Consider the following 23098-nt stretch of genomic DNA (forward strand, 5'->3'; position numbering starts at 1 on the left):
TCTCTCTCTCTCTCTCTCTCTCTCTCTCTCTCTCTCTCTCTCTCTCTAAATGACTTTACTTTTTGTTTTGCTTTGTTCTTTTGGCCCACAGCACATTTTGACTAATGTATTTGTACATTATCCTACATTTTGCTAAGTGGGCGGCAGTGTGTCCGTATTTTTGTCTCGGCGCTTGTCTGTTTTCTCTCCGTCATCCATTCTCTCGTTTCTCACCAGTCTACTTCTCATTCTCTGCTTTCCTGTTTCCTGCTCTTCAGAACTCCTAACCCTGCTTTGGCAAATGTTGTATCCTTTGCTATGACTATCCTATAATCCACGTCTGGCAATTTACTCAATTCAAAGCAAATTAATTTCTCACCTGTTCACACATTTATTTCTTGATGGCCTCAGTTTCACAAACCCTTGCAGAATTTGAGAACCCTTTGTTGTTTTTTTTGAGCGTGTCTTGCGGTTTCACAGTATGTCACATCCCTCTTTAAATGTTAATGACGATGGGCTGTGGGGTTGATGTCTGATGACGGCGCAAGAAAAGAAACGCATGTCAGCACTCGCTCTTCCTTGGAATTCAGATGGCCTCGTGTACTTTTGATGTAATGGAAAACAAATCATCTTCCTCTGAACTTTTAAATCAGAGAGTACGTCATGCCTCTGAACAACAGACCGTCGTACTAAGACCTGATTCGGCTGCCTCCTCACACAAGCTCTCAACATTACAGGTGTAGTCTTACACTTTGATTCAGCCGTTTAAATATTAATAATTGTAAAGATTATTGTCATTCATAGAAAGTGATCATTTAATTTAGAATTTAATATATATGTTTTTAGATCCAGCTTTACATTTTTAAAAGGCTCTCCTTTGGAGTGACTACTTAGCATATTGGGACACATTCAACCCTCTAAATTAAACTTCTCAAATTGTGTAGATCATTAGATTCCTCACTGCTCTTCTCACATCCTCGCCTCCAACCAGTGAAAGCAGGAGGTATTTGTGGAGGAATGCTGTGTGTGTGTGTGTGTCTTTATGGTGTATATGGAATATCATGTTCATCACATTAGTGAAACTGGATCCTCCATTACTGCTCACAGCCCCCACATCACCCACTTTTTGTAACCATATACAACACAAACACACACACACAATTTGTCCACCTTTGTTTCAGTGAGATATGTTTGCATTAAAGCAAATATTGATATGCAGCTTTTCTGTAAATGATGTTATTAATAAGCTGTAGAGGATCTTCTTTGTTAGAATATCTAGCATCAGAATGTCAATGAAAGCGTAGTGTTTTTAGGCAGTTGGCTCCACTCCATGAAATCTATAGTATTACTGTGATATGAGACAGAGGCGTTCCACTATGATGAATACTCTTATATTTAACAGTCGGGGCCCAATATTTCTATAATACAAGACAGAGTGGGTTCTTGCTGTGGGCCTGGATAAAATCTATATCCTAGCCCACCCAACCCCACATTCACCACACACACACACACACACACACACACAGCGTTGGTAGTAATTATATGAGTATGAACCCAACACTGGTGGAGGCCTCTGGACTCCTGGTACCCCTTAAATACTAACATACACCCTTGGAAAAATGAGATGGGCAACGCACACACACTCACACACCTGAAAGTAGAACTCAACAGAATACAGGCTGCTCTTAGTTCAACACTGCTGTCCTCTCCCTCTATCATTCCGTCTTTAATTTTTTTGTACTCAGAGGTTGGAGGGATGCTCCTAAATTTGGTCCGCAAACTGACCAAATTTGTGTGCCCTCTTTTAACTGTCTGATGTTTGAGGTTCAGCGAGTATCCCTTGAGAAAAGCCTTCAGTTGGGACTCAGCGTATAAGAACAGAAAAGCAGAAGCAGAGAAGCAGTATTTTAAGTTGATCGAAGTCCTAGTGGCATAAAACGATTTTTCAAAATTTTCAGTCAACGATAGGTTAAATTTACGATATACTTTTGCTTGTTACACTTCATCAGGGAGAACATATTTCCTCCTGTGCTACATTTGATACTCTAGTGAGTGCTGCAGATTCTTTGAGGGGGGGCATTTTTGAAAATGTCGACAATGAGAATGTGTCGAAATATTGTGAGGAAGAGGGATGACCTGCAGCAAAGGTCCCGAGCTGGATTCAAACCATGGGGGCTGTGGTATGCTTCTTAGACCACTAGGCCACCAAGAAGCAAGTATTTCTTTGCCTGTAAAGCGATATATGGTTGGAAAGTTAAGAAGCCCAGGGAGACGCAGGAGACAAGATCCGAGTGTTAGACAGGCATCCGCTTCGGTCCAAAGGTGATGTTTCCTCACCACTAAGCCATTTCTGGCACACACTCGGCTACTATTTTGCACCAGTCTGGCTCGCGGGTGTTGAGGGATCGATTCCCCTTGTCTCCCCTTTTGGACGGTAGACGGTGACTTAGCTGGCGGAGGCCTCTCCGCTCCCAGCTGTCTCGTACATAGTTTGTACACAAGCCGTGTCCCGTTACATCCGCACTGTCTCTGCCGCTGCCAAATGAGCATTTTGGAACAGCATTGTGTATGAAACAACTTTGTGTGTGTGTGCGTGTGTCCACCTGTTCTGTCCATCATGGGGGTGGGGGGAGGAGACAGCTGCGGAGTCTGTTAGGCGTCAGGCTGCCAGTGAGCGACATCCATCACGGACGCTACCCAGCTGGTCCACACATGAACACATGCGTGTAGAGGCAAATGCGTTCATATCTATCACTAGCTGTGAAAAGTGCCGACTGTAAATAGAATATACGGTACGCACAACACTCACAAGGACACACACGTGTTTGGTACTCTGGCTCTCTCGTGCCAGCTTGTTACCAGGTCTGTTTTAGAATGTAGACGAGCTAATTAGTTTTGATTCAAATCTCAGGTTCAGTGAGTTTTAAATGGTGCAACCTGACTGACTGTCTAGACATTTCGGAGGTGGGACATCCTGCTAGAATAACGTGATAGAGGGAGATTTTTCCAGGCGCTGAACAGATGGACAAACAGTCCAACCTTAGCAAAGTGGAGGCAGTTTCATGAGACAAGGTGTCAGGGTGTTTACAGCCCACTGCGGATTTACCTGATTTAATAGGGGGTAAAATAAATGTGTATTTGTGCTTGTGAGTACCCCAGCAGCTCGTGGCTTTGTGTGTAATTACTCCCACACCTCTCCCGCCCTCCCTCTGTTCCCCCACAAGCTCCCCCTCACTTTACCTGCATTAGGTTAGCTTTTCGCTCCCTACTTCCTACGTCTCATCTTTTGTTTCTCTTCTTTCTGACAGTTATACTTTTCTTTTCCTAATCATTCTTCCCGGTCTGTCGTCACTCCCCCCCTCCTCCCATCCCTTCCTCTTTTCCTGCTCAGTTACTCCATCCCTCGTAGGCCCAGGTCTCTGTGAGGGAGGGGCTGCATGTGCTTTAGCCCAACTAGGACCACTCGCGTTTATAGACACTGTCATCAACTTGTGTGTGCATACCCAAAAAATATAGTTTGTTTATTTGCTGTTAGTGTTTTGTAGTTTTCAAAGTTGAAGTTTCACACACTGCGCAATGTTTTTTGTATATTTATTTTTACATACGTCACTCCATTCCAGGTTTCTGTCCCTCGTGGGTGGGAGTGCAGACCAGATCGGGAGTCCAGGCCTGCAACGGTGCGTGGACAGCAAGGTTAGGACCAGCAGTGTCGAGGAACTGGCCAAGACGTTGGACACCACACCTGAGACCCTCAAACTCATCATAGACGGCCTCACGCAGCCTCCTGGGTTTGACATAAGACAAAGTAAGACTCCTGCCATTCACACTCACACTGGAATAAGACCGGGTAAACACCTGGTTAATTGTCAAAGGACACAAAGAACCAGCTGCCAAAGTCTATAGGCAAACATTTCCTAGAGGAACAAATACACCATATTCATCCATGTGTGCCTTTATTATAATAGGCATGTCTTGGCAGTGTAAGTTAATAGGATCTGACAGTGCTGTGGCTTCCTCCCTGTAGCCCAACAACACAAGTAGCATGTTTCTGAGAGGCTGTGATGGCTCCAGCAGACTGTGCTGTAAAACAAAATGTCTACACACAAAGACTTCTTTCTCCTTAATCACATACTCTTGAGTTCAGGCGCACAATATCATATCAATAAATCGTACATACATCGATTTTTAGCTGTTTGGCTGAAGCTCAAATATATTTCAGAAGAATTTCTGTCACATTTCAGACTCAATTCTTTTGTTATTTCTCTTTCCTTTTATTTTGAAAAAAAGGGTCTATGAAATCAAGAGAGTTGCATAACTGACACCCATGCATTGTAAATAAATCTAATAGATGTTGGATTTAAAAAGCGTATTCAGTGCTAATGATATATAAGTACAATTATATTTGCTTTAAATTCTGATTAACGCTACAAGCTATTGAAGCTGGTATTTTGAAGATGGTACTGAGTGAGAAACATTATTAATAATTGCTATTATTGAGTGTGTAGCAGCGCGTCAAGCTAAGTCTTCATTCATTGGATACCTACATTATATGTTGACTCGTGCCACTTTCACTGATTGTGGAAACATAATTTTAAGAATGAAACCGTCAATAGTCTCCTCCCTTATGAAGAAACATAGGGCTACTTGGTCTGTTCTTATGTAGAATAAGGACGAAGGTACAAACTTAAATGAACCTGGGTTTATAAAATATGTTTACAATTGTCTGATTTCCAGACTGGTGAGTTAAATACAAAATAAACTTTATTTGCCTTATCACCAGGCTCTCCTTTTCATAGATCTTTATGCGGAGAGATAAAGAAAAAGTCAAGCCTGGGTACCCAGTTAGTGCTGGCTAACTTCTTAAAAAGAAGGAACGCAGCTTCAAGGTTCATTCTCAGGTTGGCCCTATTCGGTTGCAGCACACTACGCTTGGCCTCCTAGCCGGTGCTCAGCTGAGTAAACAGATGGGCCGAGGCTACCCCATGAAATCAGTGCTGTAGGGAGGATAATTGGACCGGACTATTTCCTGGGGCGCGAGCCTTCCTTGTTTGTGTTATTGATACAGAAAAGGAAAAAGATCTCATGAACAGGCCAAGTGGAAAAGCATAGAATGCTGATAAATGTGGAAGTATGCAGACACACGTATCGGCTTGCTGCTCAAAATGTGATCTGTTTGTCATTTCTGCCCCGCCCCTCACTTTCCTGCATCCCCTTTTCCCGTCTCTTCCTCCCAAGCATCTGTGCTAGCTTCCTCCCATACCTGACTTTGTAATAGATCTCGCCACCTAACTTTTTTTTTTGTTTTTCCTCTTGATCTCTTTTTGCTATCCTCAGATTTTGGACAAGCGGACTTTAAGCGGGGCATTGTGTCGATGAGCGATCTGCGGGTGGGTGCGGTGCTGACGGGCCGGGTGGACAACACGGCTCTGTTCGGGGCTTTTGTAGACATCGGTGTCGGCCGCGCGGGCCTCATCCACAAGAGCAACATCACCCTGGACAAACTGCCTGTGAGCCAGCGCCGCCGCAGCCTGGCGCTTGGACCTGGGGAGCGGGTGGAGGTCCGGGTCCTGAATCTGGACCCTCAGAGGGGACGGATCGGGCTGGACCTGATCAGGATCCTGCAATAGAGTCACTTAATTCCCATAATTAATACTCTGTATTTGGTTTGGATTCATGACACAAAAAGGCAAATTATTTCATGGTGTTTACAGTAATTAAAAAAGTCATTTTAACAGACTGTGAAGTGTATCTATAGGAATGGCCCTTCACTGTAATATCTTAATAACACGTGGCGAGAGGTAGACGGGATGTCGTTTAAAGCACAACAACGCCACCTTAGGAATTGCACCCAAGGATTCACTTTTTCCCACACAGTATCAGGTTTCCTAGGACACTCAGGGTTCATTATACAAATTAGCAGGAGACGTGGTTCCAACACAAAAATAATCTTTATTCGATTACAAATTCACCGTACGGTTTATACACAAAATACTAAAAGAGCCGTTTATACATTTATTTAAAAGAGTAGGACTGCGGCTTACCAGTGGCGAGGTGGACCAGTGCAGGTGAGGATCCCAAAAGAGGAGGCACCCCGATCACACTTTGTACACAACACACACACGTGAGGGTTCTTAACCAGGGGCACACCAAACGACACAGCACACAAGGGAGACACCAACACCTTGGCTTAGCAGCTCCTACAGGGACAAAGGACACAATTACAAAAAGGCTCTGGTTCTCAGAAAAGAAAATCAAACAAAAGGAAAAAATAACAACAGAAATAGCTCTGGTTGACTGATCAGCCAGGGGGGGGTGATCAGTAACCCAATTAATATAAACTTAAAGCCAGAGTGGGCCTTAACATCCCTGGGCAGAATACATGAAATGGCTCAGGCTAAAAAGAGGTTGTTCTCATTAAAACAAGGGTGCTGCTGGCAGCAAACAGCACAAGACGGGGGCGCAGTGCTGACAATAGCAGCGTCAGACCCTTAGCGACACAGCGCAGGTCAGGGTAGACGAACCCAAAAAGCCATTACGACACGGTCGTTGGCAAAACACCGGTAAGCAAAACAGCAGCGTCCTTGAATGGAAGCAGAGTTAGCTGTAGCCGTTTTCTGGCAGCGTTCCGCTCAAACCCAACCAAAAGTCCCCTGTGATACGGGATGACACATAATTAATAATAATAATAATAATTAGCACCAAAGTATATAAACTAACAGAATAAAATCACCTTATCGATCAGGCAATATTCAGCAGCTCCAGAAGGGGGGAGGAGGGCATGTAGCGTAGCTACCGGCAGCTATACAAGCAAGACACGGTCACTAACAGGACACCATAGTACAATCACATCAGGACCTAATTGAGACTCACCGACAGATCCGCAGGTGAGTCACCTGTACAGGACGAGGGGAGACCCAGAGACAGTCTGCAAAATGACAGAAAGCCAATAAACACCGGAACAGCATGACCGAGAGAAACAATGCTGCTGCATTCCTGCACAGTGGCTGATGTCCGGCAGACCGGAAGTGGGACACGCGTTTGACGTCAGGAGGGAGCTAAGGGAATCCCCGTCGCATTTATATCATGCCTGCCCATCTCATCTCAGAATGGCTGTTACAAGTCCAGTGAGACAAAAGCCAAACTTTCTCACAGTTATGTTCATTGCTGGGAGACTTTATTTCCCCTGCAGTCGTCTTCTCAGGTCGTACTTATTCTCAGCCTCATTATGCTCCTTGTGCGTCACTTGGAGTGCTACTTCATATCTAACACTAAGCCCGATCCCCTGATTCAAGACAAAAGTGTCTCTTTTTGCCCATCAACTTCCTGCACACACTGCCGTCTTCTGGTCAGTAGAGAAGACTCATTGAGAGGGAACACAGAATTATTTGCACTTTAGCAGTAGACTGCTTCATATTTGATCTGCCATTGTTTATCTTTTATGAATATAAAGTTACTTAAATAATATTCACTTATTGTTCACATACTTCAACTCTTCAAGAAATGCTTTGTTTGGTACTGCTCTGAACAGCTTGTAAAGACACTTGTTTGTATCTTTGTTATTGGAAGCAGACTTTGTTTCGTGTTTGTGGACACAAACCAACTGAGGAACATGTAATCTTAAACAGATTCTAAACTGTCAAAAGGACTGGCTTCATCTGCAGATGAGATTTTGACATTAAAGATATTTCCTGTGTCCTATATTTTCTCAAAATGACAAATTCAGCGAACGGTGCACTCAGCAGTGGGATCTGATTCACACCGGAGAGGAGCGGCGTGGAGGAGAATTGAAAAGTAGGAGGATGGCATGAAGCGGGGAGAAAAGGAAGGTGGGAGAAATAGAGGAGCGGATGTGTTGAGTGATGGAAAGAGGAAAGACGCCAGTTTAAAAAACAAGTTTTTCTTCCAGAGAACAGGAAAATGTGAGAAGACAGAATGAGCGGGATGGGGGGAGGGGGAGATGGGCAGAGAGGGGGGGGGGAGTGTTTCTATCTCTCAGACTGCAGTAAAGCCTAAAGGCTTTTTAGGCTCGGTCCCAGACACAATTATCCCAGGACACACACACAAACACACTAATCAGCTGCTTCAAAATTAATCCCAGACTCCCCATCCACATTATCTAATTTGTTTGTTTTTATGAAACTGGAATAAATAAAAAAAAATACATCAAATATGGTTCTGAGAAAGCCTGAGGTCCCTTGTGCTGAACTCTATACTGAATGCCGAATACCTAATCACTGTTAGTGCCGCTGCTTCACTGTCTCCCCTTTGGGGAACAAATAGAATATATTCTAGACACACAAACACAAAGAGAAGTTCGCAGTTTGCTCAGGGATGATCTGAGAGAACTACACACAGACTAGTTTCACATTCTGCATTCGATTCTTTCTTTGCGCACTCGTTTTTCAAAAAGGATTCCATTTCCTAATCAAGGTGGCTTATTTAGTTTGACGTTAACGCCATATGTCATTTTGTTGTCTTGTGTTTGTTCTGGTCCCATGTACTGTAGCTTGGCACAGTTTTCAGTGTTTCAGTCTTGGGGAACACATGTATTCGTACAAGAAGACACAGCTTTCCCTCAACATCCTTCCTGCTTTTCCCACCTTTAATTTTCCTCCCTCTGCTAAACGTGAGCACACAGATGGGACAGGCAATCTGGCAGCCAGCTACTGCTGCCCCTTGGTGTTTTCGTCAGACACTGGCCAGTAATGAGCCTGTGATAAGAAGAAGAGTGACTGCAGGAGAGTAGTTGTGTAGCTCCCTGTTATCCGCAGCTGCACTGGTTCACAGCTGTTGCGTTATGGAGTGAGCTCAGGTGTGCCTTGATGTTTTGGTGAAATATGAAGTAAATTGATGGCAAGCTATTTGTTGTTTCAAAGGTGTTAGGCATTTAAAAGTCAAGTTAACAGAGAAAAGTGTCCCAAGTGCACATACAGGGCTCTCTTTCCTCATCTTATGTCGGAGCTCCAGCCAGAGACACAGGTGCATACAACATAATTTAACATTCTTGACACAGTAGCAGAGAGAATGGTTCTCACAGCTAGTAAATGCATCCTGCTAAGCGAACATTGTGTGGAGAATATAGTCGTCTTTGTCGATCTCTGATTTCTCACAGTGACACAGGCAACGGTTCATTTGTATTTATTAAAGCACAATATAAAAATAAACAATGTTCTTTATATAAAACCATAATCTCCTTTTCCTTCTTTAAATTTCGTTTTCAAAGCCACACAGGAGATCTGCCATATTTTCAAGCTGGACATCTGTAAATAAAACAAGTATTTAAACTGTGTACAGCCCCACTCGCTGTCCGTAGTACTACGGACAGTAAGAAAAATACGGAAAATACACGTGTATTGTACATGTGAAATGTCCTAAATACTCTATTTTATAACGTTGGGCTACAGGGACAGTCCACAAAGAAAGTGTCTCCAATATTAACTAACACGTGTCTATGTTTACCTTCGTAGCATGCTAACGCTACAATTGCTAGCAGCCTCGCCACCATGATGAGCATAACATGATATTAATGGTTTGGTAATGATATTTCGGTTTGCAATATTGGAATAAAGTAGTTCAAGTACTTACAGAGTATGTCGTTAGCGTGAAGCCTCGTTTATTCCGTCAGCTCGTTCACTTCGCTCATCAACTCAGTAAGCGCTAGCTAGCTAGCTAGCATCGTGCAGACAGCACCTCTGAGTCCGTGCGCATGCGTGTTCCAGCAGTAAACACAGAGTTGTATTTTACGTGAACATACAGGCATAATGTGCTCTGCTCTCATTACGATGTCATGGGAGCTTCTTGTTGACAGCACACAGTCTATAGTTCCATATTTACGAAGTTTTGTATGAAACATTAAATGCGTTGAAATAACGTCTTCGTTTAGACCACATATCAACGGCTAGCGTAATATGATTTTGGAGAAATACGTTTAAAGTAACCAAAATCGCGTCTCTTTCAACCTACAACTTAACAAACCAACAATATTTTAAAACAAATTGGTGTTTTGTGACACGTTGATATTGTAACCGTAATTTAGCCGGTTCAAAAGGCGGTTAAAATACGTCTAAGACGTTCAGACCCCATATCAACGCTTTTTCAACCAGAAATCAACGTTGAACTCCGGGTTAGTGCTCACTGGGTAGTTCTCACTTGATTTATTACCTCAGTAAACATGGATTCATGGTCTCAACTGCTAGTTTCAAGTCTTCTTCAATACAGCATGATGTTCATTTAGAAAATGATGATCACATTTAGAGTAACATAGACCATGAAGCAGAGTATACTTTAGGGCGGGTTATTTGGTGATTGACAGGCTGCTACTACAAGAGCCGCATACGGCGTCTCTACATCACTCTTCCGCATTCCAAATATGGGCAAACGGGTTGCAAAAAAAACAAGTTGCAATACAACAAATGGGCTTGTTCAATGTCGAGTATATTGCTGTACATCTCTAGCCACAGTGTCCATTCCTCAGGTGCTTGTGCTGTTCACATCTTCCTCCGTGTTGTTCCATGACGATGATCGCCTCACTGTGACTGCAATGGTTTGTGCTGGTTTCTCCTTCCAACAGAAAATAACTGCAGGTTAGCGGTGGAACCGCCGACGTCAATACAGTCTCTCCCTTTTGTTAGAAAAACTATTCTCTGTGGTCAACACACGTTTGTACTGACAGTAAAATCAAAGATTGTACTCACATGTTGACTCACAACAGCTGGTGACGGACTCAAATCGACATTTTACTTTCCTCCCTGTAGCTTCCCTGCAGAACAGTGAGCTGCAACTAGTTCTCTGTTTCAAAACACATTTCCAGAGTTTGTCAATGCAGATTAACCTAAAAATACATTCAGTTCATTCTTTAATAATCCTAGTTTTATCTTTCAATCGCTGGAAGTTTTGCAGACGGCTGCATTGTCATAATAAAATTAACAATTCTTAAAGAATGTATTTGTTAAACTTGGAGTCTTTTATTTCAAAGACCTGTTTACATTCTATACAATACTTTTTGGGGAGTATCTTTTGATCGAGGCCTGAAGGGACGGGCTGTCAAGTTTTGCCGACTTGGCAACTTTCTCGCTAGATTTGGTGACTTGTGGAGCTAGTGCTGCTCTTGATGGTTTCTTAAAATTACCAACACTAGCTTTAACTGAAAAAGAAAACAAAGAAGGAGAAGTAGCTGCAACAACTAGTAGATTCATTAATCAACAGCATAATAATCTGCAGCTATTTGATTGATTAATAGTTGTATTCTTTTTACATTACCTGGTTCAAACCAATCATTTGTGAGGATTGTCTGCTTTTCTGTGTCTTTTATGATTGCAAGCTGACTATCTTTAGGTATCGGACTGGTTGATTGAGACATTTGAAGATGTCACTAAGGGTTCTTGGAGAACTGCGACGAGTATTTTATTCAATTTTCTGACATTTTATAGACAAAGATAGATATAATAAATCAGGAAAATAAGTGGAGAGTTAATAAATGTTCTAGTTTGTTGACATGTTAAAGAATGACAGTATGACATACACATTATGACAGGAACACTACATGTGTGAGCACATTAGTGGTAAAAATAAGAGCATAAGAGAGAATAATGTGAGGACCAAGAATGTGTTGAGCTGAACGCAAACATCAGTCACTTTAAAATAAAAACACTCTCATATTCTTATTTTCCAGTGTTGGGTGACACTGAAAAATTCCAGATAAGCAGAGAGTGAGAAAGGCTTTTGGCCTTTGGCACCGGTGGTGAAAAACAGAAGTGAAGTATAGGCAGAAAGGGTGGAGGAGGGATGGATGAATGGAGGTAGAGGAGAGAGAGGGATGGAATGAGACAGGAAATGAAAGGCTTTCTCTGGTTTCACTCCCCGTGACCTCATCAGTGTGATCATGGGTTTTATGAGCTTTCCCTCTCGACGCCCACACACCACCTCACACGTGCCAGGACACACACACACACACACACACTCTCTCTCTTCAGCCCGTATATTTCATTAACTGGCTCAGAGACAAACGCACAGTACATGTGTTTTTGTCTCTCCGCCGGCTCCTTTTCTCACACTCCCTCCGTCAACCTTTCACATACTTCATCACACACCGGGACACTCAAAGAAGCCGACGCTCACTTAGAAGCCACTGACACAAATACTGACAGAGAAGAAAAATTGTCGTTATTACTCATTGAATTAGCCTTTTGCAGGAAAAGGTAGGATGCTCTGTGTAATTATATAAAAACCTTTTAACGAAGCAAAATTGCTAAAATACATGAACGCCATAATATTTACATATCCCACGGCATAAGCACACAACACACATTGTAACAATACAGGTATCCTGAGGAAAGAGGATGTAGCATCACCCCTCACCAGTAGAGCTTATGAAGGCTCCCCCAGTGAGGGGAAAGATGAATGGCGGTGAATGAGCGAGCATCTGATTAGTAGCTTTCAAAATGTATACTTGTAGGAAGACGTAGCTCCTTTTCTTTAAAGCATCCCCACTGCATGTGTCCTTTCCTCTTGCCTCTCTTTCCTGCAGGTCTTTCTGGAACAACTACTACTACGTCACTCACAAATCCCCAGTCTCCAGCAGCTTTGCCACTTATCTCCACAAAGTGGGTAATGCATTAAGACGGTGTGTTTGTATTAATCAGTATTAAGTCGTCTTGGATGTGGAGTGGAAAAGCAAGGGAAAGGGAACCAGAGGACGGGGTATGTCAAGAGAAATGTCCCCTTAGCAGTGATTGCTGCCTGGGTAAATATTGTCATAGGTGCCAGGTGTCCACCAGCCTTCCTCCACACTCATACATACGAACTAATATTTTGATTAACTTTGTCTTTGCGTTATAGACCCTTTTACACACAGTAGACACAGACAGCAAAGAATAAAAGAGAACAAAATAATGGATAAATCCAGAGAGAGTGAGACTGCAACACTACTATAGCTTGCTCTGACCGTTGGTCGGTTTGACAAAACCTACGAGGTTGAAATTTGGCATAGAGGTCAAGTGTTTTTGAGGTTGTGTGTATGTGTGTGTGTGTGTGTGTGAATGCATGAATAAACGTGTTTATTTTTTCGCTTATTTTATGTAAGGTAACATTGAGCCAGGGATTTTTGTGGTGCTAGAAAGCCTGAATGAATTGAATGGAACTGATGGTGGAAACGCTGAACTCTATAACAACACTGAAAAAAGGAGCTATGTAATGTGGGTCACTTACATCACGGCCGATACCTGATCTGCATAATAAGGTCAGTGTCAGGGCCGAATACTGACTCCGCTTATCGGATGAATCCTTATTTAACAGAAGATCAAAGAATACCAGCAGGAATATTTACTTCTCTCTGATCTTGCGTTGTGTAAAAATGACAAGCGTGGCTGATTCAGATGCTGTTCCAATAAGTGTAGTATTCCACCAATAATATCAAGTAAAGTGGGAGAGTTTTGAACACATTCTACAGAAACAGTTAATATGCTACATCACATTCATCCCTTTTAGCAGTGGGTTGAATGTTGTCACAGAAGTCGGATGCACCACTTATGTTGAACTGCCACAACTTTACTGAATGGTAAGTTAAACACAGATACATCTCTATACACACGGCTCCCTCCAGAGTAGCACAATAAGATCCGTTGAGGGACAACAGGGCCTCTTCCTGTTCCCGGGTCATGACCGTGCTTGGTGGCTTACGGTGATTGACAGCTGAATGTTTGGGTTAGGCCGCCACCTCTGGGGATCTACTATAGGCAAAGTCTTTATTCTCATCCAATATGGAACACTGGCGGGAATCTCTCTCTCACACACACACAAACACACGGACTAATAGCATACACAGTCACACAAACACATAGTGGCCAGGCACACGCCCTCCATCCACCCCCGCTGACACACACATACACAGAGAGTGTATGAGCATATCTCATCAGCATATCTCATGTTCATCCCACAGGGAACCCGGTCTGAGACCAACCTTGTGTCAGGGGGAGGAAGGAAGCTGGAGCTTAGGGGGAATTCACTTAAACAACATGTTAAGTTTTGGAATATTCTTCTGTTTTTGCATGCTGCCTCTGGTTTATGATTATGTTTTTCCTCTTTTGTGGGAAGCCGGATTGAAAGATGATTATTTTCATGACAGCCAATGTTTTGGATCTCACTGTTGTGTTTTCAGTATTACAATTACTGATGATCTAGTCGCGAGGATAATGTGATATTGTGCACTGCATTCATTTTAGACTCCTCTGAGGGTGTCCAGCAACATTCTCTCAAAACAAGCTTATGGTCTCTAGTTATGTAACTCAACAGCTGGTGACAAAACTGATTCCCCAGAAAATGTTCAAATCCACTGAACTTGATATCCACCAAAATAGATGGAGATCTAGAGGAGAGTGATGTCTCACTAGCTCCTCTTTGACAGTGGACAGCTGCCATTGAAGTAACACAAACAGACTGCAGTGGGGCGGCCCTCTTAATGGTTGGCCTTGCATATCCATCATATAGAGCAAGTGCCCTCACATCTGTAGTACTAATTCATCCTTTATATAAATGGAATAGCTACAGGTTGTTCGATTTTCAGCTAATTACATATAATGTACCTTCAGTCACTCAAATGTTTATTTGATATATCTAAATGTCTTCATGGTACATCCATTTCTCTGGCATCAAATGAATATTGACCAGGCTTAACCAGTGCTGGTGAATGATGTTATTCCTGTTCAACTTCAGTTGGTCTTAGATTACAGTGTCTTCAGTATTCTGAAGTTATCAATTTAAGAAGCCGTGTCACAAACCATTAGATTAAGACTTACAGTTTATTTTACTCGTGGATCTTACACATTTGGTTTTATTTTTAACCTTATTAGCAGTATTTTTATTAGTTCTATATTCGAGGCCAACACTGTGTAGACCCCTCAGGGCAAAGCCAGGGTAAGCTCGCTGTGGCAGTTGTTTGTTTAGCTGTGTGTTTCAGCAAGCCATTAATACTGAGGCCTAATAGTTCTGTCAGTATAACACACACGGGACCAATTTCCTCGACACAGATTACACATGGATTTGGCTACCAAAGTAGTGCTTCCTGAACATGGATTTAACCTGGAGTCAAAATCTTAAGGGTGTGTGGTGCACCTTTTAGGGAGCACAGATAATAAATGCGCGGAAAGAGATTTTGTAAATTCCCAGTAGCTATATTTCTAATGCACCTTTAAGAGGAACTAAACACTTTAGGAAGGCTCTGAAGTCTAATTGATGGCAAATAATGGGCTTTTTTCACACCTTCTGTAATTAGTTTATTTAAACCCTGCAGTGCAGTTTTTTTTAAATGCACATTACCATTACATTTGAGTTGAAAGGAAAACAATAATTTGTTGGTATGTTTCCCCATTAGAATAACGGTAAACTTCCATTTCCATGTTTCCATTCACAAGGTCCACAACAGGCACCACTCATACAACATTTACACAGCAAATTCAGTGCAGCTTGTATTGACGTTTATTAAAATCACCCCTTGATGATCAAGATCATAATGCTGCCCATCTGGTCCTACTCTCCCAAACTAGTCACTTACATACAGTAAGGAGTCATTGGTGTTCCTCAAAGGATGCTTAAAAGCCCTTCTCTTTCACACATGCAGTACAGCAAAGCATCATCACCTTGCTCGCTGGAGAAACTCCAGGTAATCTTGTCAATATTTTTCTCTTGTCTTACATTTTAAAACAAATCATTGTGCATGTTGGCAAGAGGGTTGAAGAGGGTGTTGAGTCAAACTGCTGCTGCCTTAAGAAACAATTGGACAAATTCTTTTCTATCATTATTTTCCCAATCTCTCATTGATTTCTGTGTTTATTTTACCTGCCCAGGTGCCATGAAGTGAGCTGTTTTCATCCAGTTTAATCACCCCCTCCATGTTGCAGAACGACGCACTGTAAGTGCACCAACAGCGCAGATGTGTATTGTTATCTAGTGAGCGGTATTTGGAGCGCCCGCAGCAGCAGGGCATTTCGTAGGACATTTTGTAAACCTCCACAGGTCTCTGTGGCAAAGCAGAATTCAACACCGTGGGCAGCACACACAAAAATATTGGTACAGGAGGGGTACATTTTGGCACCAAAATACACATTACTTAGTGCTATTGCTAACAGCTAACAGGCTTTCTTGTGATTAGATTTTCCTTCACCATGCAGGAAGAAAGTAGTAGTTTAGTGTAGTAGGTTCACTCTGAAACAAAGGTACGTGACCAATCGTCCACCATACATTATCTATGCTAGTAGATTAACTATTGTATTGTATAGGACTATTTCACAATGTGTCATATTTTAGCAATCTGATAGAGGAAGAGGAGTTTTTTAAAGTTCAGTTTGTAGCTGGTATCTGACTGAATGAACCTCCCAGAGGTGCAGTGGATAAAGCCACCGCCACCTCAGACATTAGGATTCAGCCTCTTGCAGTGGTGCTCAAGGTTTGACGCCCTATTGAACATCTGTGGCAGTGTTTGTGAATGGGAAGGTGATGAGAGGTTATGTGTGTTGCTCTATCAGCGACCAGGCCATTTTGTGCTGGTACATTATGACATCCAAGTAAAGCTCGTCTGTAGCAGGTGAAATGAAGCAGCTGGTCTGCATGTTGGTATTTTGGAGAAGTGTCAAGCAATGCAATAAAATACACTGTTGTGTTGTAAGTAATTGTAAATTTAAAGGTAAAATGGTAGTATTCCAAAAATCTTGCACTATATTGCACTTATATGTAGTACCCAAGAAGTGACAGGCTTCCCAAAAAGGACCAATTCAGTTACCTATTTTTAGAGAGTGGCTGAGCCGACCTCCCACCAGTCAGAGAACTAGAGAGGCACCAGCAAAAAGAATATTCCACAAAGAGTTGGTTTAGCTGTTTGCCCCTGAGGCTATTTCCAGTTGCTTTTATTTATTTGTTTCTCCATTTGGGTTCCCGTGTACTAGTGGAGAAACATTGAACAATTTATTTTCCTCCAGGATAAATAGTGTTGTTGAATGAACCCAGAGAGAGGAGTGCCATGCAGATGGATTTTCTGTTAAAGCTTTTTTTTTTTTCCTTCAAGTAAATATTGAAATGTATACTATAGAGTAGTTCACCAAGTAGGAATGAGATGAGACTATTTTCAGAGGCCCGGCTCAGATTGCTCCTGGTAAATAAAATGAGTGTCCTGCCATCTTCTTGAGCAATTCTTCTTCCTCCCTGCAGTGTATTCAAAGCAGGCATGTCCTGGAATATGATACATTTGTACACAGGGAAAATACTGTCTAGCCATTTGGCTTGTGTAATGTACTATGAACTAAAACTCTATTGTTAGTCAAGTGAGTTCTCAGAACTCAGTGTTCAAAATCTCTTTACTGGAAATAAATCACTTAATGGTCACAGTAGGCTGAGGAAACAACATTTTTTGTTCAGTTGAAATATGATTTTCCTTTCTCTTAAATGCCTTTAAAAGACAGGAGTTGATTTGTTAACGTCAGTAGTACCAGTGCCTTACAATCAGGTGATCCATCCATCTGTAATTTCCAAATACTAATCCTGTAAGTCCTTGAACCTACTTGTCTTTTGTCATACAATATCATGATTGCCCATGCGTTTTCAACCAGTAACCAATTTGCCGAGCACGTTTGTTGTTTGTCAGTCATTTTGCAGTCAACTTACTTTCAATCATTCATACTGGAAGTCTCCTTTCCACTGGGGTTGATCAATTGACCAAAAAATACATGCTGTCTTTGATGTTCTGCAATTTGTAGCACGCCTAGTCGGTCCAGATACCGACTGGCCTTCAAACGTACACACGTTTATTGTCTTGCCTCATGTTTTTTTTACGAGGAGGCAGCACGGAGAGTATATCCATTATTTTGATACTGTCAGCATGCATGTCTGTTGACGGTATCAAATTCCTCTAGACAATTATCCATCTCAACTTTTTCTCGTTTAAGTGTTTTTGAATCAGAGGGAGACTGTAAAGGACTAGATGGTCATTCAAATCCTAACTGAATAACCACAAGCAAACATACATCTTTGGAAACATCTGGAATCCAGTTGAAATCAGTTTAAACTTATATTTCCCTTTAAAAGTGACTTTTGGTACTTTTTTGCAAAAAAAGTTGTGAGGCAAACACGTTTGACCGAAATAGCAGGTGTAAAGCTAATTTATTTTAGAAAATCAGTCTCCTGCTTAGATTCACAACTTTACAGCTACATGGATGTTTATCCTTGCTTATACATCTGAAAGTTACATTTTCTTGTAAGTATTTTTTGCTTTCTCCTGAACACATTTCTCGTTCATTGAAACCTGGTGTTCAACATCCTTGTTTTCTATGGTTAGCCAGTAACGACATCAATCTTGTGTAACTTACAGTCTGATTTTTCAGTTTACTTCCAATATACATTTTGCAATGGAAAAGTATGTCGGTTCTGCTTTTTGTCTTTTATTGATTTATTGCACCTCTTAGGCAGATAAAAAATGGCTTTAGAATCAGGAAAGGAAAATAACGCCCGCCCCCCCCCCCACCCACCCCCCAAAGTAACTCACATGTGCATTCATTCCAGTGAAACATGAGAAGGTAATTAAACATAATGAAGATCTATGCCGAGCCAAATAGCCTGTGAGGGCTGGAGAGTGAGCCAGGAAGAGAGAGAGAGAGAGAAGTGTAGGTTCCAGAATTGTCTTGTTAGAGTGTGAGTGTGTGTGTGTGTGTGTGTGTGCGTGTGTGTCCACCTCACCTGCCTGTGGAAAAACCCAACGGTTTGGTGTGGTTTCCTGGGGATACACTTCCTCTCTCTTCCATCTGTTCCACCACACGTCACCCAATCAATCGCTAACCCGATACTCTTGCCGTTCTGCCAGCCAGCCAATCGCAGTAGGCAACGGTGGTCATGTGGTACTCCAGAGACAGTTGGCAGCCCATTTGTAATGTACAGTTAACGGTATAATGATATTTCTACTCCGATGTGTGTGTGTGTGTGTGCGTGCGCGTGTGTGTGTGTGTGCGCATGTGTACGTGCACGCTCATCTGTAATGATCAGTCCACTCTTGCATTCTTCAGGTTTGCTCTGATGTTCTCTGACGTTCTCTGACAGTATTTCACAGTAAGTGCGTTATGTATACGTGTATGTGTTTGCACACACGCTATATCAAATTGCATTTCGGTGTGCATACTGTAGATGCACCACAAGGCAGAGTTTCCTATAGTTCTAATACAGTAGATGTGAGACAGTGTTTGCATCCTTGTAGCTGGAATCTGGTTTTGCATCCAGCTTTAGCCATCAGCCAGTGGCACAAATGCCGATTTCTGCTGGACCTTCAAACAACCTGAATCAGGTTCCAGATCTATTTGCATAAACAGTGCCTGAATCTCACATCTGAGCCTTTTCCATCAAGACTTGGACCATGTTCCCCTTTTGCAACTGACTGTTGTATCACAAACCATTTCCAAAGCTAACAGGCAGCGATTACAGTGAGATCTTGAGCCGTTGTTAATGGTTTTCTCACTGTCTCAGGGACGGTTCTCAGGCAGCTACTGTGGACGGCTGGGTGTAGTTCAAAGAGCAACACTGCATAACATGGCTAATGTGGAGGTAAAGAGAGTGATGATACAGTAGAATGAAAATAAGCAAGAGCGGCTCTAAAAGAGGGGAAATGGGAAGTGAAAAGGAGAAAATGGGAATCAATGATGAGACAAGAGGAGAGGGAACTCTCATAGGCCATCACTTGACTAGTCAAAAAGCAGGTTTCAAAATACAGTGAAGTGTGTGGCACTTCTATAATGTCTAACATGTTCTAACATTTTTTAAATTGTTTTGTTAACTGCCAACACAACTTGCAGACCTCTGACCTCAAACACAACTTTGGACATTAACACGGTTCTGCAAAAGTGCTTTGAATTTGAATTCAGTTGTCCTCACTAAAAGCAATCACTACCTGTCGTTACATAATGTTTCACAACGTACAGTGTTTTAAAATCCTCTTAATCTCTTATACTTTAAAATAATTATACTGGCATGTGAATTTAGATATGATAATAAAGGGTGTGGCCTTTAAGCCCCCATGAAGTGAAACTGTATTCAAATCCTTTTGCACTTGTCAGGGTTAGCTGTGGTTTTTAAAAGCTTTACAAGTCTGTTGCCAGTGGAAGCACGTTGTCAGTGTGCTTCAAACCATCCAGCGACTACCAGATAAACACCTCTTTGTGTACTTTTTCAATACCGGCACTTCAGCTCAGAAGCCGCTGGCTGGCAGGGCATGTTGAGTATCAACCGACTCGCCTCAGACATGAAAATGATTGTTTAGACAGGCATTGAAATGACTATTTTAGTGTGCATGCGTGAGGACATGGGGGAAATAGATTTTCTCGCACCAGTGGTATTTATGATGGGTGAGTAGAGAGAGAGAGAGAGAGAGAGTTGAAAAGAGTGATGAATGAGGAGCAGTTTTAGTCATCACGCTCTATCTCCTGAGCCTCTTTGTGTTGCGGTCAGTTCATCAACAGCCAAGTGGGAATGATGATGAGGAGGAGGTGATGTGTGGCTGTGTGCATGCATGCATGTGTGTTGGTCTTTGCAAGTGCTTCTTTGTGTGTGCCTGCACATGTGCTTGTGTGGTATTGCTGACGGAGAACAGCTTAGAGAGGGCAAGCCAGACATGTAAAGGCTGCCAGAATCCTGCACACACACACACACACACACACACACACACACACACACACACACACTCACTCAAACCATCATTATTAATACTTTAGTGAGAGGCCATCCTGATGTGGGGCCAATTTAGACCCACTATTACACATAAATCTATCCCAGAAGTCTCTGCTTCTGTCTGGCCAGCTGGCAGGTAACGTTGGAGGCGTTGGAACGAGGAGAGAAATCCACCCAGTTGCCTCTCCTCGTCTATCATTGTGCTGGCCTAGAGAGAGAGAGAGAGAAAGAGACGGTTCACAAGTTTTCTCTTATTTATGACAGTTGTCATCCTTATTTAGTAACAGTAACAGTAACATGTGTCTCTTTGTTGTTGCATGGAATCAAACCTTTAGTCAGTTGAAGGTTTCTTTAGGCAGGTGTGTGTGTCAGCTCGCCATTGACACAAATCCACTTTCATTTTCCATCCTAAAAGAAAAATACTTTTCAGAACTTTTGTCTAACTTTCGTAGCTTTGGCCTTCGTTTCGAACAGTTATGATAACACCGGGCTCACCGAGATACTAGCTGACATTTGGGAACACAGCCAGATAACTGCAGTCAAATGGAGCAAGAAACATGACTGACTCACTCAGACAGGCTGCAAACCATGGCTGCCATGTTTACAGATCCCAGAAATTGACTTGGTGAGTACAATGTTATTATTATTAAAAGCAATGACGTAAAAGTAATGTGTAACAAACCGTAATCATCCTGTAATAGAGGGTAATTAAAGAACACCTCTCCCACACTTGTGAGGTTTAGGTTTGTTTCACATTTTTGATACATTTCCAGGACGTAACTAGTCTTAAATCTGTATACCTCAGGCACTGTGGAATAGAAGACAGAAAGAGAAGTCTGAAAGCTGAGCTTTGTGTGAATAGACAAAATAAAGACACTGCAAGAGGTTGTAAGTCAATATTCCAAACGGACTGACATGTTTCATGTACTAACACGCACACAGTGAGTGGCAACTTCAGATAATGAAGCTGGCAGCAGCGTGAAGGGAGACAAAACTGAGGCAAATCATTGCATCCAACAAAAAATATGGGCAATTATTATATCTGTGTTCCAATGCACATGACATCCACAGCATGTTTACAGAATAAACGTATTAGAAACGACACACAAAACTATCACCGCCTTTATACCCACAGGTGCATCAGGAAAAGAATACATATGTAAATTAGTCATTTCTGTCAAGACAAACTAGTTCGGCTGGTTAGTAAAAAAGATAATGTGACAAACACAGGGGATAGAGGAACTTAAATTATTATTCAACACATGCTGAGCTTCATTAACATGTGTTTGTGTGGCTCAGTGTCCTGGATTGAGGCAATATGTTTCTCTTCCTGAGAACTCACCAGGGCTGAAATGGCATCACCAGACACTGGAACACACACACACACACACACACACACACACACACACACACACACACACACACACACACACACACACACGCACACACTAACACACAGTCAATTGTATATAGACTATAATTCTCCAAGTAATTATGTTGGTAGTGAAGTAAAAGTGAGCTCAAGTTTAGCTTGTGTGAGTCATGATGGATAGTGTGCTCAGTATTCTGTAGTAGAGTTCATAATATTTACCCAGATACTGCAGGAAATGAATGGCTTGAAGTACAGCCGTTTCAATTTACACATTTTTCAGACCTCATTTTTTGGCACTTTCATTGAAATGGCTGAGAACATTATCCCTGTCTCCTTTTGTTTTATTTTCTCATAGCTCATTCTATTCGTCCCTCCGGCCTCCGCGCTGTACATTTACCAGAGTGCCGAGACTCTCTAATTGGCTGAAAGAAAGGGACACCCCCCCCCACAGTCCCCCCCCCCCCCCCCACCCCAGCCTACCCTACACAAAAAGCCCTCCGCACACTCTTGTCCACAGTTACACCCAATCCAACTTCTCTCTCTTTTCTATTTCTCACACACACACAAACAGCAATACAATCAGTACTGTATCATTCCAGATAGATAGACTGATGTAACTACCCAGATTAAGAGGTTCGTATGGTAGCTGGTCTCATCCACTTTGCTTTGACTTTAAACAGCCTGGCAGCCGGACCAATCAATTAACTTTGGGGGTTGCAAATCAAACACCAAGTGGGTGGTGTGTAGGTTCAGAGAGTTGTGGGATAGAGTCTGCAATGAGATTTTCCATATAAAAAAGGTTTGTAGTGCAAGAATCTGTTGAAGAGCCTACATAAAATACCTGTCCTAATAAAATAGTTAAAGGCTTCCTGCAGTCTTCCAAGTAACCGGATTTCCACCAATAACTCACGTTTTCATAATTAATTTCACACAAACTAGTTTCACACAATCTAATGTGTGGTAACTATTTGGTAGTGCAAGACTGACAACTCATTCAGTGCTCTTAATCAAACAAAGCTGCATTTTATCCTCAATACAAATAAGACATCAAGCCGT

The 23098-nt window shown here is 42.2% G+C and overlaps 1 protein-coding gene across 1 annotated transcript in view; it reads left to right on the forward strand.

Moving 5' to 3' along the window:
- Window positions 1–7912, forward strand: part of srbd1 (S1 RNA binding domain 1) — a 42584-nt gene extending 34672 nt beyond the window's left edge. Inside the window, exons 20-21 of the mRNA XM_031873852.1 lie at window positions 3600–3784; window positions 5314–7912. Coding sequence (XP_031729712.1) covers window positions 3600–3784; window positions 5314–5606 — 478 coding nt within the window. The 3' untranslated portion in view covers window positions 5607–7912. The remainder of the gene's footprint in view (window positions 1–3599; window positions 3785–5313) is intronic.
- The last annotated feature ends 15186 nt before the right edge of the window (window positions 7913–23098 follow it).

Source organism: Anarrhichthys ocellatus, unplaced genomic scaffold (genome assembly GCF_004355925.1).
Source record: "Anarrhichthys ocellatus isolate YVR2014 unplaced genomic scaffold, GSC_Weel_1.0 scaffold3, whole genome shotgun sequence".
Classification (NCBI taxonomy): domain Eukaryota; kingdom Metazoa; phylum Chordata; class Actinopteri; order Perciformes; family Anarhichadidae; genus Anarrhichthys; species Anarrhichthys ocellatus.